Source organism: Dermacentor andersoni, chromosome 1 (genome assembly GCF_023375885.2).
Source record: "Dermacentor andersoni chromosome 1, qqDerAnde1_hic_scaffold, whole genome shotgun sequence".
NCBI lineage: Eukaryota > Metazoa > Arthropoda > Arachnida > Ixodida > Ixodidae > Dermacentor > Dermacentor andersoni.
Window position 1 is genome coordinate 60442032 of NC_092814.1, and position 23003 is coordinate 60465034.

At 43.5% G+C, this 23003-nt stretch overlaps 1 protein-coding gene across 1 annotated transcript in view; it reads right to left on the bottom strand.

The window, feature by feature from the left end:
* Prim1 (DNA primase small subunit) overlaps window positions 1–17518 on the bottom strand; it is a 23243-nt gene extending 5725 nt beyond the window's left edge. The window contains exons 1-9 of the mRNA XM_050193574.3: window positions 17175–17518; window positions 16939–17093; window positions 16675–16846; window positions 15659–15795; window positions 9612–9670; window positions 9429–9541; window positions 5986–6077; window positions 4266–4462; window positions 296–474 (exon numbers count right to left, since the gene is read on the bottom strand). Coding sequence (XP_050049531.1) covers window positions 296–474; window positions 4266–4462; window positions 5986–6077; window positions 9429–9541; window positions 9612–9670; window positions 15659–15795; window positions 16675–16846; window positions 16939–17093; window positions 17175–17286 — 1216 coding nt within the window. The 5' untranslated portion in view covers window positions 17287–17518. The remainder of the gene's footprint in view (window positions 1–295; window positions 475–4265; window positions 4463–5985; window positions 6078–9428; window positions 9542–9611; window positions 9671–15658; window positions 15796–16674; window positions 16847–16938; window positions 17094–17174) is intronic.
* Between the last annotated feature and the right edge of the window lie 5485 nt (window positions 17519–23003).

The following is a 23003-nucleotide window of genomic DNA, read 5'->3' on the forward strand; positions in this document are numbered from 1 at the left end:
GTTCAATAAATCTTGAATGGAGCTCGATGAAAAAAAAAGTACAAATCAAAGTGCATGGTAGGTCATGTAACCAAGCAGAGCTGACTTCGAGTAGTTCACTGAAGTATGCTTACTGGGGAGCATGCACGAGATGTGCACAAGACAGCACCTCAGAGGTGTATCTGTTTGCCCTAACAATTGAAGTGGCAGCTTCTCTATAATAGGGGCTTTTGTTTTTAGCCATAGATGAAGATGGTTGCAGCTTGCACACTGCAATTAATGAGAAGGCCACACATGAAAGAAAGTAGGTGCTTACCTATTTTCTTAATGACATCTGCTTCTGCAAGACAAATCTTGTCCACAAAGCGTTGAAACAATGAAACACTACATGCAAGGCCAGTCTTCTTGTATTCTTGAACAGCTGGATTGCCAACATCCATGGCCTCACCCCCTTTGTGCTGGGCATCATACTCATCAATCTCATTGGAGAGTTGGCTGCATAGGAAGCATGCAGGAAAGAAAATATTGCACCAATTTTCTATTGGGTCTAACAATCTGAATACAAGGGGGCAACTGAAGGACAAGTGAAAAACTAATGTCTACACAGGCTATTTCTATATTACACTTTAATACTTTCATTTCTGCATGAGATAACATCCAGAACAGAGGTGCACATCATGCATTACAGGCATGATATGCCTTGCATGTAAAGGAATAGAAGACTGAACCTCAGTTTGGTGGCCTGACAGCAGTATCAGTCGTCCAATCAACGACAGCAGTATCAATTTGTGTACGCAGCAAACATGCTCTTTGACTTTCTTTGCTTTATTCATCATTGAGAAAAGCTGGTATGCAGCGTTTTTATGTATAAAAATACCAAAGCAGTTAATTAATCAATAAGGGCAAAGAAACACCTCTGAAATTCTTAATGGGTGCCAAGCAAGTAGGAAGCATGCATAAAAGAAAACTGCAGAATGAAATGTCTTTGTGGTTGTGTAAGTGATTAATTCATGCTGGGTGGCAGAAATAATAGTTTAAACGAGGCTCTGCAACACCCATCATTGACATAAGTGTTTGCCTGTCCCATCACAATTCCTCTCCTTTCAACATTGCAAATGCACTCATTAGGTTTGGCGACACCTGAGGTGTCAGTGATACCCAATCAGCTGTGAGCAGTTATACTGTGTATTACTTCATTCCTTTTCACTGGTCAGCCAGTCATCCTTGTCTAATTTAGCTGTTGGCGCTAATCCGTTTTCATTGCCGTCATATGCGCAAGAGCAGTGGTGAAACAGGTCATAGCATTTTGTGGTTGCTGGCAAAGCGCTTCAAGTACTAGCTGATTTCGTACAGCACTCATTGCTGTATGCGAGTGTATATTTGTAAAGAAGAACAATTCCTTTGTTAATAGAATACTGATACTAGACTTTTGACTTGACATTTTTTTTCTTGAAGTGAATATCAAAGCACCAAGGCACTCTAAACAGTTTCATATAATATGCGTTTCTATGAACCAGCTTCAGTTCTGGGACCGAGGAGGTGTATGTCTTGACGTCATGATACATCGGCTCGCTCTGTTCCTGCAATTGCTGCAGCTGCCACACAAGAATGCACCCAAAGGAATGCGTGCAGCACTCATCTATTTTTTGATGAACGCGATCATACCTTGCCTCATTGCTACATGACGCCAGAAAACTTGCTCTGCATTATGATAACATTAATGGCACCAGGTGCAGCATTTTGAGACCAACTTTAGTATCGAATTAAAATATATTTCCTAACTGTCATACAGCCAAACCTCAAATATAACGAAGTTGCACTTGCACCGAAAAACTTCGTTAAATCACAAATTTTGTTTAATCAAGGTTTTACGGTTTCAGAATTAACAACACCCTCACAAATTCCTAGAGCATTAATGGTGGATAGTACCTTGTCAGCAAGCACTTATAAACAAATGGCAAGGAGGTCGGGCCATAAGAGCACAGTTATGAGCACCAGCGCATGCTGTGCAGATCGCACAGAGACTGATGCATCGATGTGGCTCATAGCGTTCAAGAATTGCGAGTGTTGCGTTGCACGGCACCGTAAATCTTGGACACCATAGCTTGATCACGTTACCATGCGTCCACTCCCTCCCCATCTCCCTTGCACAGAAGGAATAGCCAGCTCTTGTGTTTCTCCAAGCACTGCGAGCTGCAGCACGCCCCATGGCCTCCAGAATTTGTTTACGGATGTGACAAATGGTGCAGCTATGTTTCCTGCCCACCGTGTCCGCTTTGATGGCGTTTTTACCGCTCAAAATTTTCATGCGGAAGGACATGTAAAAAACTTTTACCTTGGCCGGCATTTTCATAGCTTTTTGCTAGATTTACTAGCCATACATGCTCCCAAGTACATGCTTGAAATGGCCGAAAACTTCGGTAAATTGAAACCGTGTCACAAAATTACTTCGCTAAATTGCGGGGGAAAAAAATTAAACGGTTTTTTAATGCAACTAAGATCGGGAAATGAAAATAGTTCCGTTACATCGCGAATTTCGCTAAATCAAGGTTGGTTATATTTAGGTTTGACTGTAGTTGCGAAGTGTCTTCCTTCTGTGTGCAGCAAGCATGCAGTAGTTTCTACAACTTCCAAAATATGTCATTACTCCCTTAATGCTGGCATTCAGCGACGAGCATTGCACTAAGTCAGTAATTTTATCAGAGGATTAATGATGATATACAGGGTTTGATGGCAGAAGGGCCAGGTATGGGCAAAGGGTGCCAAGAAATGGTGCTAAGCAGTCGATGGATCAATGAATTGTGATGGGTAGATGTAACGTGGCTGTAAAGAGGCCTAAAATCAATCACTTTATAAGTGCATAAAACATATACAATATATACATATAGTATAAACATATACATGTTGTAGTTTTAACTATGACAGTGGCTGGCTGTAGCGAGATGTTGCTATGTACATAGATAACATATAGTAACGTAATGATAAATTAAAAACATACTATCGGGAATAATCTTTAAGTAGCACTACTGCCTCACCAGGACCTCATCAGAGAATTGCGGAGATCCACCAGCTTGTTAACGAAATACCGATCAGCTGAGCAATTGCCAAGAAAATGAGAGTAGAAGTATTTCATAATGATCCCCCCCCCCCCCCCCATTTCATGCTCCGTTCTTATAATTTGCTGTGCCTGCCGAGTGGCCGAGCAGCATAGCTCTAGATCAATGACAGAGTGAAAAGAATGGAAAACAGAATGGATCATCATAATACAGTCTAATGACCAGAAAAGCTCCTTGATTGAGCAAGCACAGGAGTTTATCGTGGCTGTGGTTAGGCAGAGCAGCACATACCAAAGCACCCTTCCTTCCACAAACTGCAACCCACGCGCACCGCTTTGTGTTTAATTCCGGCATAATACTACATGACCCTCAGCCATGGCATAGTGTGTTGTATGCACAGTGCAAAAGAGTGTGGGAGTGAGTGGTTGAGTGTGCGTGTGACTGCTGCTTTGGTGTGTTGCCAGAGTTTGGGAATGCTACATCAGAAAAGCTACTAGCAGTGTTGTGTGCCACCAGACTTCAATCTAATCGGCACTAAACAATCAGTAAATCTTCATTAGGACCTAAAAAAAAAAGGTTGGTTCACCAAAATGAGACTATGAATGCATGAGTTTAAAAGAGAATTTGATGGGCAATTATGATTAGTTCGTTACAACCTTTGACTGTATTCAAAATTATGCTCACATTATAAATGCAGCAAGCTCAACCACAAGATTTAGCTCTGCAGGAAATCCAACCTCGCAACAGACAGAGGCATGACGAGGAGGAATGAGAGCTAAGGTGTAGTAGCTGCAGTATTACAGTAAGAAAGCTTATTTAGAAACTTGAAATTCAACGGCTTGATCCACTAGTGATGCACATTGATGCAACTTCACTACACAAACGTAGCCATCCTGATGCTTGCGGATTTGCCACTCAGAGCAGGGCACCATGCTTGTCAGATGTTTCAGTATAGAGCGATGGGTGATCCACTACCGTACCACATTGCATGCCTTGCAACATGGTAACAACTTGTTGATTGTGCCATGCTGGAAGGCTCTATTCTAAGCCAACAAATGCAGTTTCTTCATTCAATGTTAGCTTGCATTATTACCATAAATGTCCCCCTTCCGCCACCGTATTTCTCGACCTAAATAAAGAGATAATCAAATTGAAATAGAAGGCCTGGACTGGCTTAATTGCTGGCTTAATCTATGCTTTCCGAGAGAAATGCTCCATTATCAAGCTCACCTGACAGTTGGCACCGCAAAAGGGTCAAATGCAGTGACATTTGTGATGTCTATGGGCACACAAACTCGACCAGTCTTAGGATGCACGGAGAATGGCGCTTTCAACAGATGCTGAGTGCCTTTCGTAACAGCCACATCAAGCCTTGGGTAGCATAGTTCAAGCATTACTTCTTCCAAAATAAACTGATATTTAGTATTCTGAAATGGATGAAAGCGTGGAAATAGGAGTAAGAAATGTGGCAGATTCCAATATCTGGCTGTTATATAGCAGTTAAAGGGACCCTGAAACGATTTTGATGATTTTCTACAAACGTACTGAGTCTTTAGAGTAGGTCTTTCTGATCATTAATTGACGCATCTAAGTGCTCTGCGTAAAGCGTGCAATTTATTATAAGGATTTAAAGATGTACATTGCTGCCAATCGCAGCACACTGCTAGGCGGAATCTTCAGCCGCCCCTATCCATATGACGTAAATCACCCAATTGACGTCAATAGGGCGAGCTATCCGAATGGCTGCCCAGGGTGCGTCATCGATAATTTTTCCACCTTTATGGTGAACAAATAATGTTCGTAATAGTCGGAATGTTAGTTAATTTGTTTCTATAAAAAGAAAGTAACAGAAAGAGAATGCACAAGAACAATTTCTCACTACACTTAAAGCGTCGTCTGCTTGTGTTACAACGTGCTCCATTTCGACGAGAGCTCCGCAGTCAGAGTCAGCCTCAATCTTTTCGCGAGCACTATGATTCGACTTTGTTGTGTTGTGGACTGCAAACGTAGCGACTGGCAATATGTCAAGCTACGACATTGTGTCCCTCTGCAAGGCAGCAGACGAGCGAACTGGCTGCAGCGCATCGGGCTGCTGCTATCCGATCGGCGCCAGGATTTGCGCGTTTGCGGCCGTCACTTTACACCGGAAGATTACTATACTAACGCAATAGCGTTTCGCATGTCCGGTATTAGGGACCATGTCACTTCGCGGGATGAGCAGAAGCACAAATGTGAATGGTCTGCACGGTGCAGCCACCTGGTGGCACAGAGCTAAACCACACACAGTAGCAGTAACGAAATGTATTCTTCTTTGATGCTGGTGCAAATTTTTCACAGGAGTGTAATCGTTAACACGTTTTTGTAAACATTTAGAATGTTTCACATTTGGTTAGAGCAATATTAGCTCTTCGTTTGGCTGGTTAAGCTCTGCACCAACGGGTGGCTGGACCGTGGAGACCGATCAGGCAGCTCAAGTACGTCTACGCTAAAGTTCCTTCATCAGCTTGAGTTTATGCCTCCACCGTTTCATCGAAACGCCCAGCTTGCCTGCGGTTACCGGGATACCAGACACGTTCGGCGCTGCGACAGAATGCTCGCAACGCACACTGCTTCGATAGCTCTCACTCGGAGTCACCTGCCAAGCAGCTGGCATGAAAGTTTGGAGAGGCTTCGCGCGCGCGTGCTCCTAGAGAACCGGAAGTCGACGACACGACGTGCCATTGTGACGCAGAGCCAGTGAAGGTGGAGCTTAGCCCCGATCACTCGGCGAACGAGTTGAGAAAATGCATGACTATGGAGGAGGGTAACTTGTAATCGTCCGTAGCTCTCTTAATACGAGACATTTCACACAAATTGTGGTGCGAATGATCAACTTTAGCTGTAACCGTTGTCCGAACCGTTTCAGGGACCCTTCAATTGTGGAATCAGACCTATGAAGCAAAGGAAGTACCTTCTGCTTTTCAACTATGGCCACAAAAGCTTCCCAGCGCTTCTCGGATGATGTTTGTGACAAAACACTCTTTTCGATGACGTCCTTAAAAGCTGGAGAGTATGTCAAGGTTGATTTCCACAGTGTGCGCCACTTGCATGACACAAAAATGTTCTTAAATTTGCAGCCTAACAAGAGAGCTGAAACCTAATATGATAAATCCCCACAAATGAAAAAACAGCAGTAATGAGAAAAACTACGACTATACTCTGCATAACCTCTGACGGGTTATGTTGGCCATATACAACACTTGTAAAGGCTCCATTCCAAATATTCAACTTGCCTGCTATAGCACATGATGTTGGACATTTTACCAAACAATGCTGCCTGCATCTGGTTTGAGACTGAACATTAACAAAAAAAGATGTCTGTTTTCGGCCATTTGGAAAGCATTAAAAGTACTAACACCATGGTAAGTTGTTGCCACATAAAACCTTACAGATTTACAATACTGCTGACAATATGGCTGGAGAGCACATGTCACCACGCATTAGGTGTTTACCACATGCGATGTATGTGCATCTTGTGTATTGTTTGCATCTTGATGCACTGCTAGATGATTTCATTGTGGCTCCTGGAAGGCTGACCGAGACTGAGTTTCGTGGTAACTCCCAGATGCTACTTGTTTTGTGTGCACATGCACACGGTTGGGCTAGCTTGAAAAACAGGTGAACACATATCTGATTTCCCCCCCATAAATTTCAGATGACAATATAACTTTGTAATAGATGTGGTGATAGCGTAAGATGAAATAAAGACGTGCGCATTGCTTCTGTAGCTTTGGCTGCAGCTACTGAAAGTTGCCACTGACAAGAAAACGGAAAAGGATGCCGTTGAGAAAAGGACAAAGAGCAACGAACTTGGTTATAATGATACGATGACATTGCTGCATGTAAATAAATGCAGTGCAATAAGCAACAAGTTGTACAAGAGTTCACAGTCAGCAGTACTTTCTCAAGGGCAGCCTCTAATAGCACAGGAAAGGTAAGGTTGTCATCTACCCAATTAGCATGAAGCTACAGAGGAAACCCGAATAGGTTTTTCGGAAAAAAAACTTAACATACGAAGAAAAATTTGTCCCGGTTTGAGGATCGAGCCCAAGCCCAATACTTTTGTGGTGGAGGAAGGTTAATGAAAAGGCTGTTTCACATGCAGCGACTGGGGCAAAAAATATCATTGCTGCCATGCACGTCGCCGAGCAATTTTTGCTGTGAGCTTTCTCACACATCAGCGATGGTGCGACTTCCATCGACGTGATGCCGAAGGTTGCCCCCTGCTCTGAACATATTCACCCCTCTATTAGCAGAATAAAACAACATGGAAACTGTTCATGTGTTTGATTTTGTAATTTAGTATTTAAAAATAGAATATGTAGCATGCTTTGTGATCTTTCATAGAATTGTGCCACTACAACTGCATCGTTGGTGACTACGGAGACACCGCACATCATGAAATAGACTATGGCAGAAAAGCCCCTACTTCCACGGTGTTTGCTGTTGGCCTGCCCAAAATCACGCCGATCGCTATGACTTGACGGTACCCAGTTGTGGAGAGTTGTGACGAAAATCACTGTGTCGCTGACTGAAAATCGCGGCATGTGAAACAGCCTAAAGGGAAAATTGTCATCCACCCAAATACAGCACAAAGCTCCAAACAATTTTCCTTTCATAAGCCTACTCCTACCTTGCAGACTCCTGCAGTACAAATTTGCCATATTCAAGATCTCTACGTTTCAATTTCTTGACTAATTTGGCCTCACTCCGAGATTTGCGATCCTCCTGGTAAGCTCAGATAGTAGAGTGACTGCCCTGGAAAGGTGCTGGTCTTGGGTTCAATCCCCGGACCAGGATGAATTTTTCTAGTGCAAAGCTTTCTTTCCAAGAAACTCGTGTGGGTTTCCTTTGTAGCTTTGTGCTACAGTTGGGTGGATGAGAATTTACCCTTTCATAAAATTTCTTCCACAGGACTGATTTGGCGAGAGCACAGCATACCATGTAGCGTCCTCTACACTGCTAGGTCATCGTGAAATAGAAAGCAGCTGCTGATGTAAAAAAAAAGGCAGCTTGCCTGCGAGTTCAAACCTTTTCTTTTTATAGCACTGCCGAGCCAGTGCAGCAGAGATGGCCTTATTTTGATGCCATTACATCAAGTATGATTGCTCTCATTGAAAGAGACTGGTTTGTTCAAGGGATTCAATGCCTGCATCTCAGTCCTTCAGTGAACAGTTTGCAATGAGAATTTAAGGCAGCATACTCATCTACTACTTTCCATTAAACAGCCTTTTTGCCTCTTCAAAGCAAAGTTATAAAATTATTTCATTGTCCTCCCCATGTCACTTGCCCAACTTTACATGAACATGCTGAACTTAACATTTATTAACAGCAAAAGAGAGAGAGAGAGATCCCGATAAATTATGCCATTAAATAAAGTGTGCAGCTCGCAGCATTTTAGAAATAGGCATGAAGAGTACCTCATCAGACCCCATTAGAAATTTTAGTTGTACATTCGAAGTTTAGGGCACTTTCCAGGCAGCAATGTACTGCAATAATTTTTAAAAAGGGTTCAGTAGTTTTGGAGATCGAAAGAAACGACATGTTGCAAGGCAATGGTGCTAGGAGATGAGCTATACACTCTCCGTAGCAGAGGTTCTCTCCCATTGTGCTGAGCACAATCTATAATCAACACTCATCCGCCTTCTAAATCGAAACAGAAGGTCCATGTGACAATGTCACAGGTGCTGCTCCTTTTTTCCTCCATCTCTATTTTTCTTTGCTGCACGCCGCACTTGTAACGATGACCCACTTCTAAGGGCAGTTCTGTGAGCTCCGTGTTTCATGGGGTTGCCTGTGTTAATTGCAGTGCTGCTGGCTAGTTGTGTGCTGCAGGCAGCTACCATAATCTGGTGGGTGAGAGCTATGATACGTGGTCTAAGTAATGCACTTGTTTGCTATGTCTACATCTGGCAAGGGGCTCTTTAAAATCAAGCCTGACATATATTGATATACAAGACATTATATAGATAAATGTTGGCCATTTCCTTATAGCAAAACATGACACTCTGAATCAAAAAGTCAAAGTCAGAGTGCAGCAGTTGCTCAGAAAAGCAATTAGCTGGTACACAAGTGCACTGCTGCCATACGAGTCTATGAATATCTCTAAAATAAATTCCGTAAAAGCAACACATTAGGTGCACAACATACATACATAGACTATCTTACCTAATACATACTAGTGAGAAGGATAAAAAAATACCCGTCCATTTCCATCATGCTGCAGCTTAGATTGTGCATTTAGCCCATGAAAGCTGACCATGCAAGCATAAGAACATTGTTCTACACAAATTTTACATAACTACCATGCAATTGTCTTACTGCCCAACAAATCCAGAAAATGTAAAAGGATACAGCTATCAGAGGAGGCGCTAACCAGATCATGCCAAAACTTGTCACCCTCAAGCAACTTTTGGTTCTGGAGGGCAATCGCTGGAAAGTAGTCCTTTACAATCTTTAATGTTTCCCTGAAATAAATGTAGACACACACCACATACATAACACATGAAACCACTGCCTTTGCATGCAGCATCTTACCTCACACTTGGATGAATACTTTTGAACAAAGATACTTTCTTGGAGCTCTGAGCTTGTGACTGTAAGAAAAAAGTTGCATAAAAGAGCACCGCAAACAATACATATCAGAGCATAAGACTGCAACATACATATTAAGCAGATATAAGAGATCCCGTTAAGCATCTAGACACTGCTATGATTAAGGCCCACATTATGAATTCATCTAACTCATAAAAAGAAATAGATATTATTACGAACTCCTCTTGAATATTCCACTACCAAATGCAACAGCAGTCACAACAAATTACTCTAACGGGGTGCCGAGATGTGCAGCCACTGTCTCACTCCGAGCTGTGTCACAACGAACAAAAACGCATGCATCTCGGCAAGAACTACCAGGAGGCAAGACACTGCTAAAAGGCAAAATGCACGATGTGGCTTGCCTGCTGCTACCATAATTTTATTTTCAGTAACCACTCTGGTGCTGAAAACTAGGTCCAGAGTGCTGTCAGGGCCCACCTAAGGTGTCTCTGAGGGCCAACGAGGCTATATCAGTCAGTGTAATTGCATTACGAAAGGCTATAAAAGGATCACTAAGTGACAGACACTTACTTACAGGACTTGGCCATCACATTAAGCATTCAAAATGTCCTTTTCCTGTTCAAAACAAACACTGCTGCCAATCATAGGCAAACGACTCAAGTGAAACACCATAAGTGAAACGCCAGAGAGAATTGTCATTGTCATCTCAATAGAAATCCACCGCAAGGAGGTTTTGTATTGCTTTGTTTTTATTTGTTTTGCAAGAAGGTTTCATTTCCCACGCTCAAGCACCTTAGTGACATGGAAGGCAACAAAATTAAGAGGAAACAGCATGCACGCACATGTACATACACACACAAAGAAAAACAGAATTCAGCAATTCGGGCGGCTGTGACCTTATTCACTGCAAATGCAGCAGGCTCTTACAGTGGACACTGCCATCTTCTAAAGGATGTCTTTGCAATGCAGACATAATTTTCTGCTACAGCGTAGCCTACTGGGACCATCTAAATACTACAGGCCCAGACACTACAACTCAGAGTTTGTGTGAGGTGCAAAACCAGGCACAAATTATACTAATGGAGTTTTTCACTGGTCGATCTGGAGCGGCCGCCGAAATCCTCGAGCGAGCGCTCGGGTTTCACAAATCCGAATCGGCCAGCGGAGCGCAAAAACGCTCCGCGGTGGATCACGCAGGAAGTCTGCGTACACGTCGCACGAACCGGTTCCGAAAACCATGCCTCACTTCCGTTCTGTACGTTTCCACGGCAACCAAGCTCGCCGTCCCCCGTGTGTAATTTGACTGTGGCAGTCGCATAGTCCGTCATTTCCATGTCACGCCCGCAAGGATTGTGCATGGACAACGTGCATAGAAGGCTTCGTACAGCACCTGCGTCACTTCGTAATCGCTGTTCCGAGCTCTCATCGCTAAACGTGAGCGCTGCAGCAGCACCAAACGCATCCATTTTGCGAAGCAACACAATGTTGTGCGTACCAACCTAAATCTAGGTGGTGTTGACTAACCACGGTACCAACCGGGTACCGATTTCGCTTGAAGTCGGAAGTGACGCAAGCTATTTCCGCCCGAATCCGCGCCTCGGCGGCGGAGCAAGTGAGAGCGATCCGGCGCGGAGCGAGTTGATTCGAAACGACCAGTGGAACGCGCGAACCCACTCCAGATCGACCAGTGAAATTCGGATTCGTTGCTGCGGAGCAAGAAATCCTGCTCCGAATCGACCAGTGAAAACCGCCATAAGTGCCAGAGCTGCACAATAGCGCAGTGGTTAGCGAGTCATGCTTCCAACTGCACATTGCTGCAGGGGTGCAAGTTTTAATCCCAGCGGCAGTGGTGGTGGGCAAGTCTTTGTCGCAGTGAACAACACCATCTTATGAAGAACAACTTCTTTACAATGCACATGTCAACCTCAACCACTTCGCAATAGTGCAGTGGTTAGTGGGCCCATCTACCAACTGCACATTGTTGCAGGGACATGAGTGTGATTGTGGGCACTTTTATTTATTAACTTTTTTTTACTCAATGTCAAGGGTGAAGCTGAGAATGATTAGGTGGCCTGACGCTGCCGTCGGCAATGTAATGGAAAGGACAGACACAGCAAACCTTGTTTCGAGGTTTAAGCTGCTGTCGAAGAAAAATTAGACAGTATTAGTTTAGCGTAACAGTGGGCTTTAGCAGGATTGAAATGCACATGTGCACAATGCTTAACAAGCCATAGTTTTTAGCATTTGCACGCTATCTAGATTTAACATTACCACCTATGTGTGGTTTACATACAAATATGGCGGCAATCCCGGCCACCTGCTTCGAAGTTGATTTGGCATTGCTTTTGTAGAATTCCCTTCATTCGTAGCAAATGAATGTGTAAACGGCTTTAGCTTAGTTTCAGGCCACTTCGATCACAGAGTATTATGAATAACCTTGCAGATATTTCGAGATCGCTTGTTTTGAGCATGTCAAGGCCCAACGAGAGGAACTTCCGGGATGGTTGCACTACCTATTGGCGAAGTCGACAAATGGACGTGGTGGCATATGGCCTCTAAGATCAGGGGATCTCGGAGGCCATGGACAAAAGGCTTGTACTGATTTCGCTCCGGATAGGCAGACATGGAAGATTCAAATACAATGCGCTCCCAGCTGTCGTTGCGCTCCCTCTTACAGTTTTCGGACGCGTATGCAAGGCTTGGCAAATAGATAAAATTACTTTTGTGGACTTTGTATGCGAAATTTAAAGCATACTTAAACAGCGTCTGGCACGGAAAGTATGCTGCCACACTATACTAAAACTCGCTTCCTGCAAAGTTTGTTTGTGGAACGGTAATGCTATTTCCCTTAACGTTAAACTAAAGCTGTCTATTAAATGCAGCTTATGCGGTAATATTCTCTGAATGCAATGTGGGTAGAATAACCTTTTCTTTCTATTTTTAAAAAGCTGTTGTTCGCACCAGTAAGTAGTGGTCATGCAATGCAATGTGTGTCACAGACTTTTAATGCTGCTACAAATGTGAATAGCATATTTCGCTACAGTGCTGTAATTGCACCAGAGAATGAAGTCTAGCGCTCCCAGTGACAGATGCTGTACATGATGCTGACCTAATAGTGGGTCCGAGCACTAGGCACAGCCTGCGCCTCAGCTTTGCTTGTAACATACAGAAGGACTACTGGTGAACCTAATCATGAAGTTAATGACTGGTTTATCCATGTTACTTTATTCATAAATGTAGAAATGGCTTTAGCCACCACCAGGAGGCCGTGAAGAATTTTGCATTGATGAAACAAAGAAAGCTCGCTTTAACAAACATTTTGGCTGCAAGTACTACTTCGTCGAGGTTTAGCTATACCAACCGTTTCTTTGTTTTTAGTTTGAAAAAAAAGGGGGGGGGAGGCTACATGGGGCATATAGAGCAATTTCGTCAGTTCAGGCCATTTTGAGCTGACAAGCACAGTACATACAATGTGCGCTAACAATCGCACCTGCTAACTATTACACCCATACGCACCGCAGAAACAGCTTAAATGACAAACCAAACACCATTTGGCATTCTCCTCGCGGCTGCCCTGCTTCCAGCCGGAGAATCAACATATATTGTGCAAGTGCACGTACGCACATGGCAATGCTGCGACATCGCTCATAGTGACATGCGACTTCGAGAACTATTCAAAGCAACATCAGTTATTTGTTTAATCTGTGGCTTCAATAGACTAATTAAAGTTACAGAAATAATGAAACATACAAACCAAATGTCAACGTCTTTTCGTTTTACTTCGTACCGTAGCAAGAAATATGTACTTCCGTTTTGGCACGTGCACAAAGAACTAAACTATCCCATTTTCTACCCTGTTACAGCACTGCGATCATGCTCTTTCATCCTCTCATGCCTGCCTCATGGCTTATGATTGTGGCATCGATCAGATGGTCTTGTGCAGAGCGTGCAAAATTGTCTGCTGTACGAAACGAGCCAAATGCAACTGCTCGTGCTTGCGCGAGACCCTCACCGGATGTGCGCCACTCAGCAAAAATGCGAGATGGAAAAAAAAAATTAATAAATAAAAGAAGGAAAGAAAGATGAGAGGGTCGCGTGATGTATTCGCCAGGCGATCCTCCAGCTCCGGTATGGGAGAACGTAGGGAAGGAATACTGCTAGAGGAGGCTAGATGGGGCAAGAGGAGAGAGTGTCTATGTTGGCCATGATGCTCGCGCCCAGAAATCATAGGTTTGTGCCACTTCAAATATTTCTATCTCTGCTATTTATGAAATAATTTGAAAAATTGGTGCAGAACACTCCTTAGAAGGCACGTAACAACTTCCTGTGTATAACCAAAATTTTCTATGTGACCTGGTGAGGCACCTTTAAGAGGCACGCATTAATGGCATGACAAATCGCAATGTCCAGGTGGCTAATTAAAAAGGTTCACTAATTTACGTTTTAATTATTTACTTTAGGAGACACATTCCTATTGCAAAATTGTAGCCAAGGAACAGTAAAGTCACATGGTGAACAGAAATCCTACGAATGGCACCACTTTTGAGATATTTGCTCTTAAAATCTTAAATATGCACATTTTAAAGCTGGATATCTCTAAAGTGGTGAATTACAATTTATTCTAAGCAACCATGATTTTATTACTGCTTGGCTTCAATTTAACATTTGTAATATGTGCCATAAAGTGAATAAGTTCATTAGCAAATCTTTTTAATTAGCCACATGGACAACACAATCTTTACAGAGCTGTATGTGGCTAGCCAATTCGTACGTCCGTCTGTCGCCTGTACACCGAAAACTCCGGCGCAAACCCATGCGCATGCGCGAAAAAGAAAAAAGAGAGAAGAGAGAGAAAGAAAGAGGCGTGCGATTGGATGCGCCAGTAGTTACATCATTGCTCTCCGCCGCAGGCAAGCACACGCACAGCAGCTTCTCTCTGGCTCCGAAATCGCTAGGCCACACATCATATGTATTCCTGAGGAGCAGGCAGCTTTCGATCAGCAACACTGTGAGCAGAACCAGGAATGAGTTCGTCTACACCGTGCCAATGCTGCAGCCCAGGCACAAGAGCAGGCTCATGCAGCCGAGTGCAAGAAGCAACAGCATACCGAGGATCTGGCAGCCTACCAAGCCATCATCTAATGAGCCGTTGGGATTAACCCAGTGACAAACACCGGGGCCGCACGTTTTGGCTTAGCTGGTTAACCATCTGTACGGAGTGCTTGGGCAGTGATTTTTTTTATAGACGCTATTACTAGAGATGAACCTGGATAGGCAGCATAGTGTCATCTGTCAAAAAAGAACTTTTTTTAGTCCGTCCAAACTAAAACAGAGAGAGAGGTTGTATAGTGAGCCAATCAGCAGCTAAAGTATAGGGCAAACAATAAACAGAAAATTGGTAGTACCAAGAGAAATAATGACAGTTTATTAAGCCTTTCATAACTTGCTTCTTGGAGAGTACCTTAGTAACTTGCGCTTCGCTGATGAGTAACTCAGGGGACCAATTGCAATGCATGCTCACTGACCTGGACAGGCAAAGCAGAAAGGTGGGTCTAAAAATTATACTGCAGAAAACTAAAGTAATGTTTAACAGTCTCGGAAGAGAACAGCAGTTTACGATAGGTAGCGAGGCACTGGAAGTGGTAAAGGAATACATCTACTTAGGACAGGTAGCGACCGCGGATCCGGATCATGAGACTGAAATAATCAGAAGAATAAGAATGGGCTGGGGTGCGTTAAAAATACAAAAGAATTACGCACCTGTACCAAACTGCCTCTGCTTATGGTGCATAAGCTGAGGCAGATTGTTATAGGTGTGCAATGCTCCTACACTTTACAGTGCAGCAGAGCATTAGCATGCTACATTCAGTTACATACCATAGCATCATTTGACATTTCAAAGGGCAGCAAGTGTAGTGCCCTGTAAGTTTCTGGCTACTAATACAACTTCATTAAATAAAAGTTTTAGTATTTCATTTACAAAGCTTACTGGATATCTCACTGTAATAATGTAGGGCAATACAGACCTTTAAGAGACTAATATAATTGGCAATGGCTGCCCGTGCTGCTGCTCGAAGTCTCCTTGCTCTTGCATCACACACCCAGCAATGCACTCCACGGCGCCCCGAGTAGACCCACAGAATGTGCTTGAAACCAAAATCCTCTGCAACAATAAAGTACACAACCACAAAGCAAAGGTATAAGTTGGTTCAGCAGTTTTTATAGACGTCATAATCTCAAGTTTATCTGATGATGCCAGTGCACGTTTTACTCCTAGCAGAGCAATGCATAGCCACACAGGCGCAAGGCTCCCAACTATCCACTTCGTACAGTGCAGCGTCTGGCTTGCACTAGAAATGACAGTGCTGCTGCTTCTGCATGTGCCGACACCTGGTTGGCAGGTGGCATTTTAGCAACCTCCACTCCATTGCTTAGGCAAGCGCCTACAGATTGTTTTCTGCAGCTTTTGACGTACTGCGAAGGGAAGCCGCATGCTTGCACTGTGGCCGCACTTCCCACTGGCTACAGGAAGCAGTCATCTGGGCTGGCATTGCCATGATAGCTGAAGTAATTAACATTCATTTCACAACCAACAGTTTTCGAAATAGACATTGCCAGTAGCATAAGTAAACTTTCAGAACAGAGGTGCAATTACCTAGCTCTGAACAGTTCAATAATATGTCAGGTTCTCACCTTGCTTTCTACATCTGGGGGACCTAATGTAGAAACAATTTTACTTAGCAACTGAACACTGCCGTAACAAGCATGTTTAGTCATCTGCAATTCTCTAATACATTTGCAGAAAATTTATAACATTACTCATACACTTAAGTGCATCACGAATAGCCTTTTTAATTTATCCTTTTAAAATTTTCACATGTGCTTCAAAATAAAGTTTCAGTAAAAATTTGCACCGCTAACTACAAAAGAGGCAGACTTTGCCTTTGTTCCCACCAGTCCTGCTACGCACTTGTTTGACAGAAAATGTCTCAGTAAAATCAATAAAAGCGGCCACGTTACAATGGATACATTCATAAAATACCTCTTAATACCCTGTCCAAAATCTTCATGGCTAAAGTCATGAAGGCCCAGCAACTTCTGCATATTTCAGCCCCTTGGCAGCACGTTCGCACGTCGTCGTAATCTGTCATATCGATGTCGAACACTAGTTCCCTTTCAATTGGTCCAAACGAAGGCTCGTGGTGGTTCTTCGGCTGCAAAGAGAAACGTGGAGTAGATAAGAATTCTATGCAACTCTTATCGAAACGAGTATTCGCATGCGAAACCTGTGCAAACAAGAGCTTACATTGTAATTGTAGACAGCGCCAATATCAATCTTGTGCGGGCGTTTATCCTTCAATGCCCTTTGCAGTTCTTGCATGCTTGAAAAGGACTGAAACCTGATGTAAACATCGTCTCTCAAAGTGAAGGATATTTCGCGGTTTGCACCCCTTGACTTGTCTGCAGAACAAATGAAACAATTAAATAAAGCAACAATTTGAAGAGAGTAAACATGAAGTAAGCAGCAGTAAGACGCCTTACCAGCGTACGTTATCCACTTGTAAAACGTGTCCATAGGAAACAACTTTCCATAGTACAACGGCAAGAAATCATCGAGCAGTTCCGGATTGTAGGCGCCACTCATAGGTGCCATGGCAGTTTTTACACCGAGACAAAATCTGTTAACTCCGCAGGATAAGGCGCTTTGACCAGTAGCTTTGAGTGAGAAGCAGCTATGAATGTAACACAACCACGGTGAGCACTTTACAATATAGAGTTCTTGCCCAGCTTCACATCCATGGGAGCATCTGGCGCATCTCCCGCCAGAAATTCGCGCGCGTAAAAAAGTTCTTGGAGAGCGTACTAGATTGGGGGAGTGGATTCAACAAGGGCTCCGCGCTGAGGCATTTTTTATTGAAAATCCAGATGGCGCCACCGTCGCCTCATCCTGAGCGTCACGATCGCGCGCGCCGGAGGCACCTATGGGCACCGGCCGGCAGCGTCGGAACGTGCCGAACAGCAGCACGGTCGCACGGTCGCTCTCGAACGCAGCGTTGCAGTTGCGTTCGAGCGTTACCGTGCCTGGAGCAGCCGGAGCCATGCAATCAGATGGATCGCGTTTGTATTTCCTTTTTAAACCTTATGTGCGTGTTTTCACTGTGTCGTGACGGAACGCAATTCAGACATTATGTGAACAGTGAGTGGCGCGACGATGAAAAATACTGTGGCGGCGCTGCGATCGAAGTGGCTTGGGCCGCATCAAGGTCGCGCCGTTGGTAAATGCTGGGGATACTTCTCGGAAGGGTCATTTGTACTGCTTCGCGCGCTGGTATATGCGTTCAGACCGCTCAAATGGTGTTTATAATTGCATAAGACATGTATTTATGCATTTGGAACAGATGCCTTTCTTCCTCTTCTTTATTTAATTTTTTTAATGCCATTAAGTTATTGCGCGTGCATTGCGGCCGCGGTGTCGGCTTTTATTTTACTATTGGATTGTACGGTTCCCTTTGGAGAACAAATATTTTTCTTCTTCTTCAAGCAGCATGTATCTCTCATGTGTGTTTTGCGCATATAGTTTTCCATCAGTAGGTCTTGCGAAACGCAGACGAAAAAATACATGCAAACTTCCTGTTTGCCGGTTCAAACAAATAAAACATAACTGCGCCCCATCCGGCACCCTGTACTCAGATTTACGGGAAGTATTCTTGTAGAAAAAAAAAACTGCAGTGCAACATTCCTTTCACGTTTCCGTCTTCCTAGCGTAACAGAATGAGGAGTAATTGGTACGGGTTCCTTTATTGCGGTCGGACCTCGTGCGCGGGAAAGTTTTTGGCAGCCATTATATATGCTAATCTTTGGCCGGTAAGCCGTGTGAAGTTTTTTGTCTTGCCCATGCTTTAAAAAAAAAAAAGAAGAAAAGGCGGCGTGGTAGCCTAATTAGTGGCTACATAGTGGATATATGGCGTTGCGCTGCTAAACTCGAGCTCACAGGTTCGAACAAGGTCGCGGAATATGATAGAAACGAAATATGGAAAAAACGGTCTTGTACTTCTGTTTAGGTGCATGTTAAATAACCCCAGGTGGTGAGAACTGAACGGGGTGCCTCATAATCATATCGCCAGACGTACGTAAAACGCCAGAATTTGTTTCATAATAAAAAAAGAAAGTATGCGTCCTTCGGTTTTTTTCTAGGGGTGTAAACGAAAGAAATTATTCTCGAGTCTGATTTCTGAGAAAAACATGTTACGGTTATGTTATACTTCATACATAAATGCAATGCCGTTCCCAACTGTACGTCCGCTCAACTAAGCAGCTTCTGTATTATAAATGGCTGCTTTCAGTTATTCGGTGCAATGTCATATAAAGACAATAACGAAGCAATTAAAGGAACGGCATGCCTCACATACACGTAGAGATATTTGTAGATCTACTATGTTCGTTGAAGAAAATAACTGTGGCACCATATTGAGCATGCACCCAGTTTTAATGGGTTGCAGACATGGTGCGACTGTCAAAAAAAAATATTAGCCTTGCCTGAATCAAGTTAGCAGATTTACAGGCTGCCCCAAAATGGGGCGTTTATATTGAATGACAGCTAGGAATTTGTTCAGTAGAACCGATCATCACCCGTGATTTAATTCGCTCAGGAACTGCATGGTGCGCCTCTGCGCAACAGCCTCGACTCTCCAGCAGCACAATCATTCGGAGCAGGCACGCACCCAAGGGGGAGGGGGCGAAATTAAGACGCTTCCCCCCACGCTACCACACATTCCTAAAGCGACGCCAAATCAATGTTGAAACTTGACAGCTATTTGGCGGTCAACATTTTTCTGCCTTTTTCACTCCTTCTGGATAGCGGTAGTTATCGGCATCTCCTGGGGTGTGAAGGCCAGTTTCCTCATCGATTCACTGCCCACACGATTAACTCGAGATGCATTCCAGTTGTCACCGTCTTTTCGATGGTCATGCGCATCGCTGTTACTTCGTTATATATATATATATAGTTCAACCTTCTTAATTTGTTTAGACTTATCCAGGGACCAGGAAAGGGATTTGGTTCGTGGTCAGCTGGTCTGTATGCACGTGGAACTAGTTGCGTCCAGAGAAAACGCCAATTGCGTTTAACTTTTCCTTTTGCTTCATTATTTCCTCGAGTAACGGCTCACCGCGACGTTGACAGATTCTCGGAACCATATACCCGCGATATGGGTTAGATAAGGTGGAAAATAATACGAGACAGTGTCCATCATCAAGCCCTGCAATAACAGTTAAACTCATAGGCAATATATAACTGTCACCCGTTAACACTTCTGGTTTTTCCCTAATTGTAGAGCTCTTTTTGTGCAAAATTGCCAACTGGAAACAAGAGTCGCAAGGAGTTGAGAAATGAGGCGATCTACTAAGGGAGCTAGACAGCCAAGGCAACAGTCATACAGGAAGGGAAAGCAAAAATTCCCAAATTTAACCGTTGTTTATAAAAATATTTATGGATCATCATCTTTTTACTTGAAAAGTAAGTAGAACAGAAAAAGGAAGTGGAGATATCAGTTCCGTGTGCTCCGAATGACGATTATACAGTTATCATTCGAGCCGCCTAACTTAGCCACTTCTCTGCTGTGCTTATGTAGGCGTTTTTCTAACATTCCGTGGTGGGCGTAGTACGTCTAGAATCGCACTGTCCTGCGCCCCATAGAGTTTCTCACTATAACACCTAGAGGGTAATCTGGCGCCACCGTCTATGGGAGTTTCTTAAGGGGGCACCGTGCCGTCATGGGGCCACTGTTCCTCCGTGAGGGTGCAAATAATTCGTACTTCAAACTTTTCCTTTTACCCAAATAAGGCGGTAACCGCAAAAATAAAATTATTAGTGCGTAATTTTATACATTTTGCCTCGCCTGTTATAGTGGATTGGGCAAAGCCTAATTCTTCATTGAACTGAAATATGCTTGCTTTGCTACAACTATTTACTGTCAAGTTAGACTTCAGTTGGTAGTGAAGTTTCATGAGTAAAACGGGTTCACCAGTGAAATGAACGGCATCGCCGACTTTTGAAGAGTGAAATGCTCGGACTCCATGCACTTTGTCCATGTCTGTTGCACACCTCATTGCTTCCGCCGATGAAAAGACTCTTCAAGGATAGCAGACGCCCCGGAAGTATCAAGTACGACGCCATTTTGAAAAGGCCGCATGACAACGATTTTGTTTGCTTCTGTGATTGGCTAGCGAAGTAACACAACTCAGCGCCATAGTTGCTCCGCGTGCTCTGCGCCATGCTCCGCGCGGTTTGTGTGCCTTGGTTGCCAACTGCTGTTTTTTTAAGTTGTATTCCACTAAAGTAATCGTTAATTTACAATTTGGCTTCTTTACTTGTTCTTGGCAGTGTTCTTCCTGCGCTTCTTTCCTACGCAAGTCCATTTGCCGTAGTTCCTTGTTTGCCAAGCAAAGGAGAGGTGTATCGCACAGGCGTACCTGTAAAATATACCTTTTTTCATTTCTCTTTTGTGGATTTACGCCTTCTTATGGTGAATGGTAGACGTTATTCACATTTGTACTAGTTAAGTACCCCCCCCCTCATTTGCATAGAAGTTACCTTGGGATGGGCCCACCCCGAAAAAAAAAAAATCCTGGGTACGTGTCTGATTCGGAGTAAGAGTCCTCACTTACATATCGGCCCCTCATCTTCGAGACTTCAAAAGTGTGGTCATGCGTTGCCTTCGAGCGGAAATGGCTATTCGATATTTTTATTTATTTATTTATATTTTCAGAATACCCCTAAAGGCCCTCTCGCAGGAGGGTATTCCATAGGGGAGGGGGGGTTGCAGTAAAGCATACAGATGTAATAAGTGAATAATAAGTTGAAAACAAAAATTGGGAACTGATAAACAATAATCACAAAAGAGAATAATAAAAGACCAATAAGATTATTGGGGTAGTAATAATAATCAAAAGTGTACAAAAAGAGAATACGTATCACAAACACACGAAAAATGGAGGGTAATCTGGGTCATAGAAAGCACTCAGACCATTAATGTATAACAAATCAGTAAACAATACAACACGCAAACTTTAAAAAAAGGCAAAACACCGCAATAAAAATAGGAACAATAACCATGAAAATATGCATGTTAATAGTGAATTCTAAGTCGAATACGATCTGAATGTCAAATACCATTCGATTAGACTATGTATGCTTCTACTTCATTTAGCCTGCTGCCACGTTGAATGATCGCCAGACAAGCCACAGAGATTACATTGGTAAGACACAGCTGTTATAAACTTTTCTCTTGAGGGATAATGGCAACCTGCTGTTCATGATCTGAGAATGCCTGCCAAACGCGCCCCAGCCCATTCTTATTCTTCTGATTATTTCAGTCTCATGATCCGGATCCGCAGTCACTACCTGTCCTAAGTAGATGTATTCCCTTACCACTTCCAATGCCTCACTACCTATTGTAAACTGCTGTTCCCTTCCGAGACTGTTAAACATTACTTTAGTTTTCTGCAGATTAATTTTTAGACCCACCCTTCGGCTTTGCCTCTCCAGGTCAGTGAGCGTGCATTGCAGTTGGTCCCCTGAGTTACTAAGCAAGGCGATATCATCTGCGAATCGCAAGTTACTAAGGTATTCTCCATTAACGCTTATCCCCAATTCTTCCCAATCCGGGTCTCTGAATACCTCCTGTAAACACGCTGTGAATAGCATTGGAGAGATCGTATCTCCCTGCCTGACACCCTTCTTTATTGGGATTTTGTTGCTTTCTTTATGGAGGACTGGTTGTAGAGCCGCTTAGATATCTTTCAGTATTCTTACATACGTACGGCTCGTATACGCCCTGATTCCGTAATGCCTGCAAGTCTGAGTACATAGGCAATATCTTTACCCTAAGACTGTTGTTAATATTAAGGTCCAATAATAGCCTTGATTCCTTTCCTCGGAGAGTCGAGTGGTTCACCTGGGTTTGATGCAGCTTTTAACAGAAACACGCTTATTCCGGTCGGGAATTCTCACTTTTTCAGTCAGTGCATTTAGAATATTTGATAATTTCTCTTACATATATGTTGTGGATATATATGTTTATGTACCCTTAGATTAACCTAGAAGTGCATTGGTCATCTGCATCTCTTGGCGCCACGTAGTTAATAAACCTGGTTTATTTCACTATAATATTGTTTTCTTTGGTCATTGTCCCAGGTCAATATACCATGCACCAACAAGAAGCGCGCGTAAAATGACACGATAACAGTACGGATACTAAGAGCTTTATTAAAAGAATCCCTTAGGGCGACACCACGGGCCGCTCCCACGTGGGGACAGTTAGGCCTAACCTAACCGCCGCATATCGCAGGCTCTCTGGACAGCCCAAAGCT